This window comes from Ascidiella aspersa, chromosome 1 (genome assembly GCF_963924565.1).
Source record: "Ascidiella aspersa chromosome 1, kaAscAspe10.2, whole genome shotgun sequence".
Lineage (NCBI taxonomy): Eukaryota > Metazoa > Chordata > Ascidiacea > Phlebobranchia > Ascidiidae > Ascidiella > Ascidiella aspersa.
Window position 1 is genome coordinate 34,730,299 of NC_139447.1, and position 15,451 is coordinate 34,745,749.

The following is a 15,451-nucleotide window of genomic DNA, read 5'->3' on the forward strand; positions in this document are numbered from 1 at the left end:
ATTGTTTGCGACTTTTAAAGGTGTTGCGTCCAAGTTTTGGGAGATTAACAATATGGATGTGCACACTGTAAGCTTTGTACAACGTTCGTAGTACATTTGTGGTATAGCTTGGCTAAGTAAAACAATTGCTGTTCTTAGTTGTGCGTGAATGATCTGATCAAAAAACACCTTTTTAGTCAGAGCTCGAATTTCCTTACTGATTTTAAAAGAGATATTATCTATGGCCTAGATTCATTAAAAAGTATTTTTCACCTAGGAAGTTATTTTAAGCAAAGATGTTACCAGTATAAGATAACAAAACAATCAAATACTTTATTTTTACTAAATCAACTGCTGCGTATTTAAAATGTAATATTCAGCAAAAATTGCCCAAATGTTTTTTGATGAACCAACGTTTCTTAAAAGACAATTAATTCCGCTATAAAAGAGTAATTATACATTGGATGCCAAAGTTTTCAAAAAGAAGGTGTTTTAAAATCAAACGTATTTTCGGCTGAACTTTCGAAAAACTGTCTTCAAACATAAATGTTTCTCTTTAGGTGGTTTATTATTTTAAACGTATTATTTGTAGAATATTATAGGACTATGTAGAATATCACATATATCATGTATTAACTGTATTATTTGGCAAACAAATGCTCAAATTTATTTGGATAAACCAACGTTGTCTTAAATAGACAATTTAACAAATGTTCCTCTCAGGTGGTTTTCGAGACCACACTTTCGGCTGGAAACGAGGGTAGCGTTGCAATCGACGACATTGAGTTCCTGCAGTTCGACTGCTCTTTGCGCCCCACAGAGGCGGACCCGGGAACCGGACCCACGACCCCTGGAACTACGACAGTTGCCCCGACCAACGCACCTATTCCCCCTGGCCCTGTGAACTGCGATTTCGATTCCGATCTGTGCAATTATGTTCTCGAGGTGAGAAATGTGGGCAGAAAGGGTTCTAATAATATACTTTAATACTCTTGTCGATTTATTATCAAAAATGAAATATACGACCCTAACAAGGAGTAATATGAAATATACCCTAACACGTTATTTTTTCTAATTTTTTCTAAAACGCCACATGATTAAAGCGATCTTTCTCTATTTTTTCAAAGCGTAACGAATCTTTACGACTAGTCGGATTTTCTTGTTATTATAACAAATAACTTAAACAAAAATAACACAGTTACTGTAAATATAAATTATTTATCACTTGCGAAAAGTAAAGTTATTGGCAGATTTGCAATTACTTATATTTTAATTTACTTTACCCATCAAAATTCCCAAATAGCCCTAACAATCTCAGAATATATTGTTCAAAAATAATTTCGTTTGATAAAATTTTAATCTAAATTAAAGAACTTGTTTTGCCAAACACAAACTCATTGTAAAAATTCAAGTTTAAAAAATACTACGCAAGAACTCGTCGATGGTATGTTTTAAAGTTAACTTCGAACCGTTGCTATATTTTCGTCCTACAGACCAATCCTTGGAAATCCTTTGCAGTCGTATTTTCCAAATTCATTTCGACTTAATCAACCCGACAATAATCACATATTTGTTTTTAGCCTGGCAACCCGATCGACTTTATACGCAAATCCGGGTCAACCCCTTCGAGTAACACCGGTCCCAGTTCGGACCACACCACCGGAACTGGCTATTACGTTTTCATAGAGGGGTCCACTCCAAACCTGCCTGGAAACTACGCCGTCATGACAAGCGGGGAGGCGTTGTCTACTAGAGGATCCTGCCTGCATTTCTGGTGAGTCACGAATTTTAAAGAATTGGTTGGTCTGTGTATTATTTTGGTTAGTCTGACTAACAGTTTTGGTTCGTCTGAATATCAGTTTTGGTTAGTCTGAGTAACAGTTTTGGTTAGTCTGAGTAACAGTTTTGGTTAGTCTGAGTAATAGTTTTGGTTAGTCTGAATAGCAGTTTTGGTTAGTCTGAATAGCAGTTTTGGTTAGTCTGTGTAACAGTTTTGGTTAGTTTGTGTAACACACTTTTGGTTAGTATGATTAACAATTTTGGTTGCTGAGTAACATTTTAGGTAGGGTGAGTAACACTTTTGGTTAGTCTGAGTAACAGTTTTAGTTAGTCTGAATAGCAGTTTTGGTTAGTCTGAATAGCAGTTTTGGTTAGGATAAATATAAGTTTTGGTTAGTCTGTGTAACACACTTTTGGTTAGTCTGATTAACAATTTTGGTTGCTGAGTAACATTTTTGGCAGGCTGAGTAACACTTTTGGTTTGTCTGAGTACCAGTTTTGATTCGTCTGAGTTACAGTTCTAGTTTGTCTGAGTAACGGTCTTCAATTTTGGTGTATTTTTCCTTTGTCTTCATAGCTATCAAAATGAACGCATGTTAGGCTTGTTATTCATTCTTTAGGATTGCGCCAACCAATTATTAAGGACAGATTCACAAACACAAAAAGCAGTTGAAGTAAAATTCGTCGCGTCGCCCCAGGTGTGACATCTCGGCTGTCCAAAAAAAGCAGTTAATTTTCACATTCAAAATTTTGTTAATCCTAAACCGATTATCGCAGTTAGATCAATAAATCTCTACAAATCATTTCAGGAAAGGTCCCAGTCGATAAGCAACAGTAAGATGAAAAAATATGTGATCTGCGTGATTTAGGAACACTGTGGATCCATTTTCATGTAAATTGTCGTTCACGTTTAAAGGTTGTTTGTGTTTCAGAAAATTAAAGTATAACTTTTTTTTACTAGTAAAATAAACAATTTTAACACAAGTATTAGTTAAGTTAACATTCTCTTCTATTTTCCAGGTACCACATGTACGGGGCCAACATCGGCAGTCTTGCGGTGAGCCTAGTCAAAGGTGGAAGTAGCTACGAAATGTGGAAACAACAAACCCAACTGTACAACGCCTGGGTGCCGGCCACTATCGACGTTATTAGCGACTCAAACTTCAAGGTGCCTTGATTCTTGCTTGTTTTATGTTAATGTTGTTATCTATCTTGTGTTTTTTGTGTATATCGTGCTTTTATGGAGAAGGTATCTACAAATTAAAGCTTAGACAAACCCCGATTTTGACATATCATTTTGGTTTTACATTAAACAAATATTTAAAAAAATATTCATGAACATCTGGTAATAATACGATTCGTCGTTGCGTTGTTAAAATGAAAAATAGTGTACGTAAAGCAAAACTAAATTGATTATATTGCAAGTTAAATATATATATTGATTTTATTCTTTTTTGAGTCCTAGAATTTTTTTTAATTACAAGTTGACCTTATTTTCAAAAATAAAACCTAATTTATTGCTATTTAGGAAACTTTTTAACTGATGATGTTTACCGCCAAATTGTAAATCTCAATTATGGGAAAAATCTCAGTTTCTCCGTGGTCTCAGACTCTCAGTAAAAAAAAATATATATATCTTTATAGTAACGTTTCAATACTCGAATTGGAGTACACGGTGGCATAATATCACATTTTCATACGAATATTATAAAGAAAGATCGACATCAATTTTCGACTGAACAAAAATCACTCATGTTGGCCACTTGTTCAGATTGCCTTCAACGCTACGATCGGTAACGGATGGGCGAGCGACATCGCGATTGACGACATTCGCCTTGAGCTCGGCTTGTGTGCACCTCCCGGTCCAGCTGGGCTCTTCTGTTCTTTTGAAGACGACCTGGCGTGTCGCTATGATCAGGATCTAACTGACGACTTTAACTGGATACAGACGACAGGAGGTAGGCTTTATTACACCAAGTTCCTTATTGGTAGGTTCGTAGAAGAGCACATTACTCTATTAGTAGGAAAAACCAAAGGCGTATAGGTAAAACATCAAAAATACTAGGTAAATTACTAAAAGTAACTACAAAACGTTAGATTGCCTAACATAAACTAAAAGCCTTTAATATCAATCAGAAATACCTATCTCGACAAGTTACTGCATTTTTTTAAGTATTTTAATAGTATTGTTTTTAATTATATAAGCATGCCAATAGCTCCGACTTTCGGTATTTAAAATCATATAAATTTACTTAAAAAAAAAGAAAAAAAAAAAAAAAAGATCTTAAACCAGAAAAACATTAAAAAAGAGACTGCTCTTTCTTCAGGAACCACTTCGTCGAATACCGGTCCAACCTACGACCACACGTACGGTACAGTGTACGGTCGGTACATGTACACCGAGGGCTCGAGCCCACAGTCTCCAGGAGAGGTCACACGCATCACGAGCCCGCCCTACACTCACTTCGACTCTGTGGGCAGCGGCTACGAATGCTTGACCTTCTTCTACCACATGTACGGAGCCAACATGGGCACACTGAACGTGTACAAGACAGACGGTGACTCCTTGGAGGGTCAGCCGCCCGGCCAGCCGATCTGGAGCCAGGCAGGAAACAAGGGAAACCAGTGGAGAATATCCCAGGTAAAAAAGATAAGACTGTGGTTTAATTACCTTTTAGACTTAGGAATAGTCCAGGTAACATTTCGCTTAAAATGTGCTGTAGTGAGAAACTCTTGGACTTATGACTAGCACAGGTAAAAATCCGCTTTAAATGTGCTTAAATGAGCAATTTTTGTACTTAGAAAAATTCCAGGTAAAACTACGGTTTAAATGGTTAACTGGGTCACTTTTGGACTTAGGATAAACCCAGCTAAAAATCAGAATAAAACTTTCATGAATGAGTAGCTTTTGGCCTTAGGAACAGACCAGGTAACAATCCGCTTAGAAAGTGTTCCAATGTATAACTATTGGACTTATGAATAGCCCAGGTAACAATCCGGTTTAAAACGTTGTTGACTGAGTCACTTTGCGACTTAGAAATAACCCGGTAAAATTCCGGTTAAAACGTACTTGAATGTATAATCTTGGGACACATGGATAGTCTAGGTAAAATACGGTTAAAATATGCTAGAATGAATAACGTTTAAAATTAGGAAAAGCCCACGTAAAAATCCGGTTTGATATTGTTGCTGCAAGGCATATTGTACTAACGAGATGTTCTTCACCCATTTTCTCTTTTAGGTAAGCATCATTAACCAAGGAACCTACCAGCTGACCTTCGAGGGTGTGTTGGGCAACGGATGGGCGAGCGACATGGCTATTGATGACGTCACTATCCTGCCCGGGGAGTGCAAACCATTTGGAAACTGCGATTTCGAGCAGGTGAGTTAAACTCTCAAGGTTAACGCTTGTAAATGGATGTTTGTACAGAAATATATACAGAATCGGAATTTTGTTTCGCTTAATAGTTTTTAAGGGAAAAGTGACGTGGCAGTTTTCTCGTTTATTTCATGTAAAAAATAATTAAAAACATATACAAGTGAACGCCTGAAGACTAATTAAATCAATTTTTTCAATAGCGCTGAAATACACAGTAATGACTACTTTGTTAACAAAAAGTTTGATACTTAACTGCAAATTTATCTCCAATCGACTCCATGGATTTTTTTATAAAATTCCTAAACCGACTCTATCCTCAGGGAATGTGCACTTATGAAAATGACCGTGACGTGGACGATTTTGATTGGACGGAAGGACAGGGGTCAACGGTGACTAGTGGAACCGGACCAGCTACAGATCACACTCTTGGGACGTCAAATGTAAGTGGCCCCGTGTGGTATCTGTTGTGGCAAATCTAAACATAAAAAAGTTAAAGTAAAATATTAAAAAATTCTAATAAATATGCAAGAAAGAAATTATTCGATCAAGTTAGACACAATCGACTTAAATTTCTACTAAATCAACTATTCGAATGTTTACGGGCGTTACCCGACGAAAGGTCAATTTTAAACATGTTGACATGTATCTGATGGATAATGTATTATAAAAAATTATATTAACCTATATACCAAACACCTGCAAGAAAGTTAAAGGAAGTCAAACAAAAACAGCAAAACAAACCTAATTAATATACAAGGCCGTTAGTCACTACTTCCTGCACGGATTTAAAAAAACGCGCTGAACTGTTTTCAATAAGCGATAAGACTGAAACAAGATTAACTAAAAACAAACGAAACCACCCAAAACTCTAAACCAAATCAACCAAAATCAGCCAAAACGTTAAACAAAATCAACCAAAATCAGCCAAAACGTTAAAAATCAACCAAAACCAGCCAAAACGTTCAACAAAAACAACCAAAACCAGTCAAAACGTTCAACAAAAACAACCTAAACCATTCAAAACGCTAAACCACATCAATACAAAAAATACCGAAAACGCTCAACCAAATCAAGTAAAACCAACCAAAACGCCCAACCAAATCAAGTAAAACCAACCAAAACAGTCAACCAAAAAAAAAAAAATAGCCAAAAACTTAACCATATTTAACAACACTACGCAAAAACGCTTAACGAAATCAATTAAAATCATCCAAAATCACCCAAAACCTTCAACCAAATCAATCAAATCAACCAAAACGTTTCTTTAGGGTCACTACTTCTTCATCGACGCCTCGCCACCAGTGATAGTCGGCCAGATCGCTCGTCTCAATTCACCGCGGATGGTTCCGACCGACGGGGTTAACTGCTTCCAGTTCTGGTACCACATGATGGGTGATGGCATCGGGGACCTGAGGGTCTACGTGAACCAAGGAATCCCCGGTACCCACAACGTGAACGACGACGTCCAAGAATATATGGTCTGGTCGCTGAGCGGAGACCAGGGAAATGCATGGTTGAACGCACAGGTCAGTGAGAGCGGCTATTTATTGTAAGTTTTTAGCTATAATTTACCAAATATTTTTATTTTAGTTAGAATTTACCAAATATTTTATCAACAAAAATAAGGCCAACTGATTTCCACAATAGCCTTTCTCAAGACAAAGCGTATATTTGCTAAATAAGATATAGTGATGTTCTTTTTTATCTTTGTTCGAATGAGTGTTTTCTGTAGACATTAATTTTGAAGTGTGTTTCGCATTTACAAAGAATTAAGCAACTTATTAAAAGTATTTTAGGAGAAATTTTACTTATATGTTAAATATGTTATTTTAGATTCTTCGACCTGGCTAATATTGCTAGTATTTGATAAACAAACCATTTAATTGGCAAAATTCCTGCGTATTTTCTAATTTTCATGTTGCCCAGAATTACTTTTATACCTTTCTTGAACTGTTTTTTCCATATTGTTATAGTGATTTTAAAACTATTCCCAAAATAATATCAAATCTTTGAAGCATAACGGTTGGAGGTGGTAATAAGACGTAATAAGAATATGAAAGCCCATTCAGAAGTAGGTATCATTCAACATTTCGAATAACTCTTTATTCATTTTTAACACTTCAACATGATGTTGAAAAAGAATAAAGAGTTATTCAAATCGTTCAAATTGATACCTACTTCAGTATAGACTTTTATATTGTCATAACATCAAATCTAAAAATCGTTTAACATAAAAACAACACAAAATTCTCAAGGTTCCCATTGCGAGCGTGATCGAGTATTACGTCATAATCGAGGCAGTGCGCGGTGCGACATCCAGTGGCGACATCGCGATCGACGATGTTCAGTTCAAGTCACAAGCTTGCCAGCTGCAACCCCCCGAAGCTGACCCCTTCACCGACCTCAGCCTGGCTTCGTGTGACTTCGATCAGTCGCTGTGCAACTGGGTCGATTCGACGCAAGGTGACGTCATGTTGATTAATTTCCTTTGTTTCCTAACGTGCTTGCCGTGGACTATAAATTTGAAAAACGACAAAATAAATAAATCTTAACGACAAACAAGTATTCCTACCGAAGTATATGGAGCATTTATATAGAGCCGAGGTTATTAGACACTTATATTGCGAACAGGAAATAAAAAACGTTTTTCGTCTGATAAATTACAACAGACCTTTTCTTAATAAATTACAACCAACCTTTTATCTTCATGGTTTATTTGCATAGTTGTAAGACGTTAAATCTAACTCAGTGTTTCCAAACAAAAAATGACTTGCATTAAGTCTTTTGGACAAAATGACTTAGGCTTCGTAGTTTTTTAAGTATTTTTATTATAAAATTGGGTTATTTTTCAAACTGTCCACATTTTTAATAATTCGCTTGCTAGTATTCGTGTTGTGATATTTTTAACTTTAGATACTGCTCATAATCGAACGAATTTACCAATTTTAACATTTTAACGTTTAACTTCTACCGTTTATGACAAGGAATTAACTTGAAATTAACTTGCTCTAATAATGACTTGACTGGGATTTGACTTGTTATTTATTCAAAATGATTTTATAAAATGACTGATTTACGTTGTTTTACAAATGACTTGTTTACAACACTATATGAAATACCTCTCGGCATCCTTGATTGCAAGTCGCACCCCAGGGTGCCGCAGAACCCCGGTTGAAAGCCACTAATCTAACCTAACCTTCAATGTCGTGCTCAAACGATTAGATTTGTGATTTCAGACGAGTTTGACTGGTCGCGACGAAAGGGCACGACTTCCAGTGTAAGCACAGGACCTGAAAGTGACCACACAACCGGTAATGGATACTACATCTACATCGAAACCTCGTCACCACAAATACCAGGCGACAGAGCTATTTTGCTGTCTCCTTGGATCCCACCTATGGCTGAACAAGGATGCATAAGGTTGGTGGCGGACGTTTTAGAAACTTTAATGAATTGGCCGTACTCGTAACGAACGTTATTGAAACAATAATTTAAAGATTATGTCTTAGTTGTTTGGTGTGTTAGTTTGTTGAAAAGCATAGATTATAAATGTTCAAATGATTTTATATCAATTGTGACCGTTGGGGTTAATTGGCTTTTAATATTAATTAACAGACAAACGAATTAAATGTTAAATACACGAAACATACAGGTGTCACCTTTGACAGGTCGTATTTAGATTTACTAATTTATTAAAAAAAAAATTGTACAATTTGTTGACAGGGCTTTATGTATTTCAGTTTTATAGGTTTATCATGAAACAAGATCTGACCAAAAAATTCGATGCTTCTGTAAAACTTTTATCTGCACTATCTCGTCAGGTTTATACATGTTTTACAGAAATACACCATTTCCCCGGTGCAACCTGAATTTTAGAATTTTCGTCTGCGTATCGCCTATTGAACATTTTAACAAGACCAATACGGCTGTTATCACAGACGGACTAAAAAATGGAATACACTTTTTATAATCAACTTAGTCTGATCGATAAAAGGAGAAGACCTAACCCTGTTGCCTTAACTGTCACCTTAACTTGACTCCGACCGCTTTCAGCTTTTACTACCACATGTTCGGCGCCTCTGTGGACACCCTCAACATGTACATGGAGTCCGCACATGGCGAGGTAATCAAGGTCTGGTCACTCAAGGGCTCGCAGTCCAACGATTGGCTCAAGGCGTCCTACACTATTGCTTCACCCTCGCCCATTCGTCTCTGGCTCGAAGGCCTCGTCGGCTCGTCCTTTACTGGAGATATAGCCGTCGATGATCTGATGTTGGACTTTGGACCCTGCCCTGCCGATGTGAGTGTTGTTAAGAGTAACAAAAATGACGTTTGACTGGTTTTCGACGCAATTTTGCGTTTTTTTACTTTCCAATTTTATTACCGAGTACTGAACTTTATGTTGTGAATTTTAGGCCTTAATTAGATACAGATCGATATATCGGTTTAGCCATAATGTTGGCCGATATATCGGCATTGGTAAATTTTGACCGATATTTCGGCGGATATTTTTTTGCCAAATAAAAGTTAAATAAATATAGCTAGAAACTACATAAAATCCGTTTAATTCAAAGTTAAGCCCTACCTGCAAATTGTATTGAAACACAATAAACATTCAGAAGCATGTTTCAGTTTCAGTGCTGTTGCAACCGTTTGTGGAAAAGTGAAAAATTTAAATTTAAAAGTGGAAAATTTAAATCAATAGAAATTTAAATCCATATTACTTCATGTACGGACGTTAAACTTTAAAATCACCTTTTTCAACAGGGAACATGCAACTTCGAGGCTGGCTTGTGCCAGTGGAGTCAATTAACTGACGACGAGTTCGACTGGGACTTTGGAAACAACGGAACCTCGTCAGTGGGAACAGGACCATCGTTGGATCACACCTACGGCTCACAACTCGGACGATATCTGCATCTTGAGTCGTCAAGGTAAGGCTTTTGTAATCAAAGGCTTATCCGGCAGCACAAGTATACAGTATACTTTCGGTAATTGTGTACCTTTACCTATATATTTTCATTTTTCTGGTTATTATTCATAATTAAGGATTTTTTCGATTTGCAACCGGAAAAGGTGTTTTACTAATAAAAAAACAGTTTTATCCGAATGATTTTGCCAACCTTTACTATTTACTATACCAAATTGATTACCTACTTGTATCATTATCAGTTCATGTTCGATAATACAAATAGGTATCCAAACGACTTTATGAAGATGAGGTCGATTTACTCGACCTTTCTAGGTTTGATATTCATTTTCAAGCTACATTACAGAACTTATAAATGACTGACTTTGATCAAGCAGTAAACTCTAAAGGCTATTTTATCCGACAACACTTTATAATTAATTCCAGTAGCTTCGTTGAGACTTGAGTTGTTACTTGTTGAACAGACCTGACTTGGACTTAATTTATTTCACAAATGACTTGTTTACAACACTGCAGAAAAGTCTAACGACCATCTTTTCCAGCAGCACATACTTTTTTCAGTACGGTAGCTCGGTTGCAGTCCAACATTTCAACAAACAACAAAAAAACTCATTTTCCTTTTTCTTTCCACAGCCCTCGAATCCCACAGGACAAGGCTCGTCTTATCAGCGCCCCTTACCCGTCGGGAAGCCGCAATTGCTTCGTCTTCTTCTACCACATGTACGGGGCCTCGATCGGCGCGCTCAACGTCTACGTGAAGCCTGTAAGCCAGCCACTAACCCCAGCCATGCTGGTTTGGAATGAGGCTGGCAACCAGGGCGACATTTGGCGATACGGCCACGTCACCGCTTCACAACTGAACGACGATTTTCAGGTAAACGTCACGTTGTTTGTGGTTGGAAGAGTTGGGTTTTGGCACTGGCTTGAAGAGAAGTAGTGTTGCAGGGTTTCTTAACGTTTTGGTTTTTAGAGATGGCATTATATCATTGTCAAATTACATCTTTAAAGTAAAATTACCCCTTTTGGGGGTCGATTATCCAACGTTAGAACACCTGTGTAGAGCAATTAAAGTTGACTTATCTTTAACTTACAGATTTTTTTTGCAAATAACTCTTTCTTTGTGTATAAGAGTGATACATATTTGACAATTGACAAAAGTCGTGCGCATGCAAAACATAAAATCTGCTTTTCCGCGTAATTTAAAACTTATTTACAGTTTATATTGATGTAACCGGGACTCTGATGTATAGCAGTGTTTGTCAACCTTTTTGTTACGGGGACACAAATACTAAGCAAAAGCATACCGCAAAGATTTGGCGGACCAATTATCTTCACCATACTTCTTGTAAGCTTAAGGGAACAAGGAAGAAACAAGACAGTAGATAGCGTCATTAGTTTCGAATTTAATAAATTTTAGACACGTCTTCGTAATGCTTTCGAAGTCGGTTTAAAAACAACCAAAGTCTGACTTCCGAGTCCGACTCCGGCTAAATGGGCGATTTCGGCCAGTATTTCACCCATTTACGTAGCTGAAATAACGTGGATATTAAGCAATCCACTCATAGAAGTGTCATATAAGCTAACCATGCAGTCACAATATACGGTTGGAACATATTCCACCATTTGCTATAACACCTTTACAACTTACAGTTTGCTGCCATATCAGTTTCGAAAATTGGCAATGCGTATGCGCACGTCGGACTCGGGACTCAGGTAGTTTTATGTAGTCGTACACGAGTCCGACACCAGCAAAACAAACCGACACCGTCGAGTCGCGAGTACGACTCCGCACTAGTGATAGAGATGTATATCGGTGACTAAGTTCAAAACGAAAGGTATGTTTCTTCTCCCACAGATAATAGTGGAAGGTGTGATTGGAACAAGTTACGACGGCGATATAGCAATCGACGATCTACAAACGTTGGCCGGAGATTGCGCCCCGCCGGGATATTGCGACTTTGAGAGAAACTTCTGTAGCTGGGTCAACGTACAGACTTCAGCAGGTATCACACTTATCGCCTATATACCTGCATATCGCCTATATACCTGCATGATATTGCAAATTTTAAATAAGTCTTTGTTTTTCCCTGAAGTAATACACTTTAACACATACAAACTTGCAGGTATATACTTTAACATCCACAAACCTGCAGGTTATACTTGAGTCAGGTGTGAAAGAAAAAAAATTTCTTTAGGTGTGAAAGAAAAAGAATTCTGCTTAGTGGAACTCATGAAAAATTTCAGGGATAACGTCACAAAATTACGTCATATACGTCTAACGTGCGACTGTGACGCAACAATCTCGTTTAGGTGTGGACGACTTTGATTGGTCGAGAACAGCAGGCTCTACGCCAAGCATTACAACTGGACCGTTGGTTGACCACACAACAGGCTCAAGCACTGGACACTACATATTTATCGGTCAGTGGATTAAGTTTTCTATTCAACAACTTATTTCATCAAACGTTTAACTTTAAACGTATACAGGGTTGCTATGAAGACTTTGAAACGTCTTTGAATGTTTTTGAATTGATTCGCATATAAGTCTGCAAAATGTTTTTTTTTTGAATAGTGTTTGAGTTTATTCTAAGTCCAGCTTAAGTTATGTGTTTAAATGTGTTTTAATTGTGCCGACCGTGGGATTTATACTGTTTTGCTTCCGATTACAGTCAAATATTGTCGAGCGATCCAATTTAAGGTCTTTTAAAATTACAATTTTTCTTTGTCTTTAAATTGTTTTCACAAAATTGTGTGACGTGTTTATTTTTGGAATGTTTAAGTACTAAACAGTGAAAGGATTTCAAAAAAGATATGCTTCAAAACATTTTGCATAATTGGCGGCCTGAGTCCTAAACGTTCAAAACAGTAGACATACACTGTTGAGTGTAATTTTTTTTCTAAACAATAAAACTCAAAGTTTAAAAACCAGAGTAAAATCAGGATCAGACGGTTTTTTAAAGAGGAATATATATTTCGCCTAAACTGGCATCGTCAGTTCCTTAATTGTAATGAATCTTGAATGAAAAGTGTTCAAATCTAAACAGTTTAAATTTATATGGATGAAATAAATAAATTCTATATAGTTTTATCCTATGAAAGAGACACAGTTACACACCTATACGGTATACGTGTTTAACACCAACCTACGGTTAAACCTACTGTTTTTAGTAAATATACTACCAAGGTAAAAGCTACTGCGCTAGAAAACAAATCTTTATTTAATTCCTATATTTTAATTTTACCACCCTAGTATCGGACGAGTCTTTATACTGGCGCTTGGCATCGGGTATCAGCTCCAATCTGATGACCATTACTATTATATTCTGTACTTTAGAAACCAGTTCCCAATCGACCGGCCACACCGCCTGGCTCACTAGCGCCTCCTATGAATCCACCACCAACAGCGCCTCCGGTGGCAAGTGCCTCACCTTCTGGTATCACATGTTCGGGCCAAATATCGGCGAACTCAACATCTACGTCGCCCTTGACCAACAGGTAATTTTGAGTTCTTTTTTTTCCTGAAACACACGGATCCTTTGCAGTGACAAATTACGTTTTGATAAGTTAGGTATATGGAGTGTCGAAATTGTACGTCTTTGATAAATAATGCTATAATGCCCCTTTCAGTAATTTGCTGTTTTACCTATACCTCATAGGACTAATGCAATATTCAATGCGAAAAAATTGTGCCAAATCTTTTGTCAATTGGTACTATTTGATAGAGGTGCCTGCTTTAAACCAAACCAGAAAAAAACAATATTAAACTGAGAAACAATATTAAACTGTTTTTGATTCAAATAGCAGTATGACTCTTTCTGTGAGCTAGAGCAACACTTCTCACCTAATGCTTTTTCCAGTCTTTTATTTTACCTAACATTGTTACAGATTAAACCTTTTTTTTTTTTTTTTTTTTTTCTGTGTCATGTTGACATTACATAGGACACTACTACCGCTAAACAAATGCACAACATAACCAACACGCCAAGAATGTTAATACATTTTTTCCCAGGGCACCCTTGTGATTGGTGACCCGATCTGGTCACGCTCTGGTGATCAAGGGGATTACTGGGCTCCAGGCGTTGTAAACGTTACCGCGTCATCCAGGTTTTTTATCCTCTTGGAAGCAGTAAAGGGCACCGGTTGGGCAGGTAAACGAACCTGGTTTAAATGAATTTGCTCTAAGCATTGTTAGAAAATTGTATATCCATCCAAAATTATGCTGGAGTAAACAAAGAATAAATAAGCAAATAAGACAGTACCATAACAAAGTATAACTAAATAAACTGTTAATACTTAAAAATAGACACCTAATTTAATTCACTCGTTTAAAATCGTTTGACACTCTATTTATATCTCTTAGTCTTCCTTAATATTTTGATGGAAATATAACGTAAAAGATTTAAACGTAATCTAACATTTAACAAAACCTTTTAAAAGATATTAGAACTTTTATTGTTGGGAATATGTGTTCTGTTGGTGGGCAACATTCTGTTGTGAAACACATACCCGGTACTAAGATTATTCTAACATTCTAGTTTATTAATCCAAAATAGCTCCTCTGGTAAATATATTTGTTCTCGAACGTTCTAAGACCTATACAAGTCGCGCTATTCTGTAGGGTTATCGTGTAGCGTGTTTTGTTTTATATTTTTTTGTTTTTGTTATACATTTTATGTACAAGCGTTCGTATTCACTCACCGCGAAGTAGGCTACTTATATAACTCGTCTACACAAAACTAAAATAATAACCGGAACGGCTATTTCTGAATAATAATAATAATAACACTGGTACCAACAGTTTACAAAGTCTGCTAACCATATAAAAGTTAAATTACATTGATATAAAACGGTCAAAGAGTTTTCGGATTTAAAAAATGATTAATCCACTTTTGTTTCAGGTGACGTTTCGCTGGACGACATCAACGTTTTCGACACCCCATGTATTGAGCAAAACCCCACGACCCCACCCCCGATTGACCCACCTACCCCACCCCCCACCCCGTGGGACTGCGACTTTGAGGCGAGCTGGTGTGGATGGGCTAACACCGCTGGACTTCCGCTGGAATGGACACGCCAGCAGGGTGCCACGACCTCGAATGGACTGACCGGACCTAAAACGGACCACTCGACTCTAACCGCTGATGTAAGTCTTATAACAATCACAAAAAAGTCTGTTCGGTGTCTGGATTTCAAAACTGAGTGATGAATAAAATTGAGTCGTATGTGTGAATAAAATTGATGTCGTATATGAAGTTTAGCTAATTGGGACACTGACCAACTGCATTGGTACACAGTCGTTTTAGTATCGAAACTAAAACAAGCAAAAGATCTGTCCCTTTTACAAGCCGCGATGAAAATCTATACCGACAAAAAAAAAATATTGT

At 37.1% G+C, this 15,451-nt stretch overlaps 1 protein-coding gene across 1 annotated transcript in view; it reads left to right on the plus strand.

Annotated features, from left to right (window-relative positions):
* The first annotated feature begins 52 nt into the window (after positions 1-52).
* Positions 53-15,451, plus strand: part of LOC146170233 (MAM and LDL-receptor class A domain-containing protein 1-like) — a 32,769-nt gene continuing 17,370 nt past the window's right edge. Inside the window, exons 1-19 of the mRNA XM_083387958.1 lie at positions 53-67; positions 703-924; positions 1,560-1,753; positions 2,779-2,926; positions 3,530-3,716; positions 4,086-4,399; positions 5,000-5,140; positions 5,458-5,577; positions 6,406-6,663; positions 7,393-7,600; positions 8,374-8,557; positions 9,191-9,437; positions 9,905-10,071; positions 10,701-10,941; positions 11,923-12,070; positions 12,378-12,488; positions 13,402-13,562; positions 14,077-14,215; positions 14,966-15,210. Of these exons, the coding sequence (XP_083244084.1) occupies positions 53-67; positions 703-924; positions 1,560-1,753; positions 2,779-2,926; positions 3,530-3,716; positions 4,086-4,399; positions 5,000-5,140; positions 5,458-5,577; positions 6,406-6,663; positions 7,393-7,600; positions 8,374-8,557; positions 9,191-9,437; positions 9,905-10,071; positions 10,701-10,941; positions 11,923-12,070; positions 12,378-12,488; positions 13,402-13,562; positions 14,077-14,215; positions 14,966-15,210 (3,450 nt within the window). The remainder of the gene's footprint in view (positions 68-702; positions 925-1,559; positions 1,754-2,778; positions 2,927-3,529; positions 3,717-4,085; positions 4,400-4,999; positions 5,141-5,457; positions 5,578-6,405; positions 6,664-7,392; positions 7,601-8,373; positions 8,558-9,190; positions 9,438-9,904; positions 10,072-10,700; positions 10,942-11,922; positions 12,071-12,377; positions 12,489-13,401; positions 13,563-14,076; positions 14,216-14,965; positions 15,211-15,451) is intronic.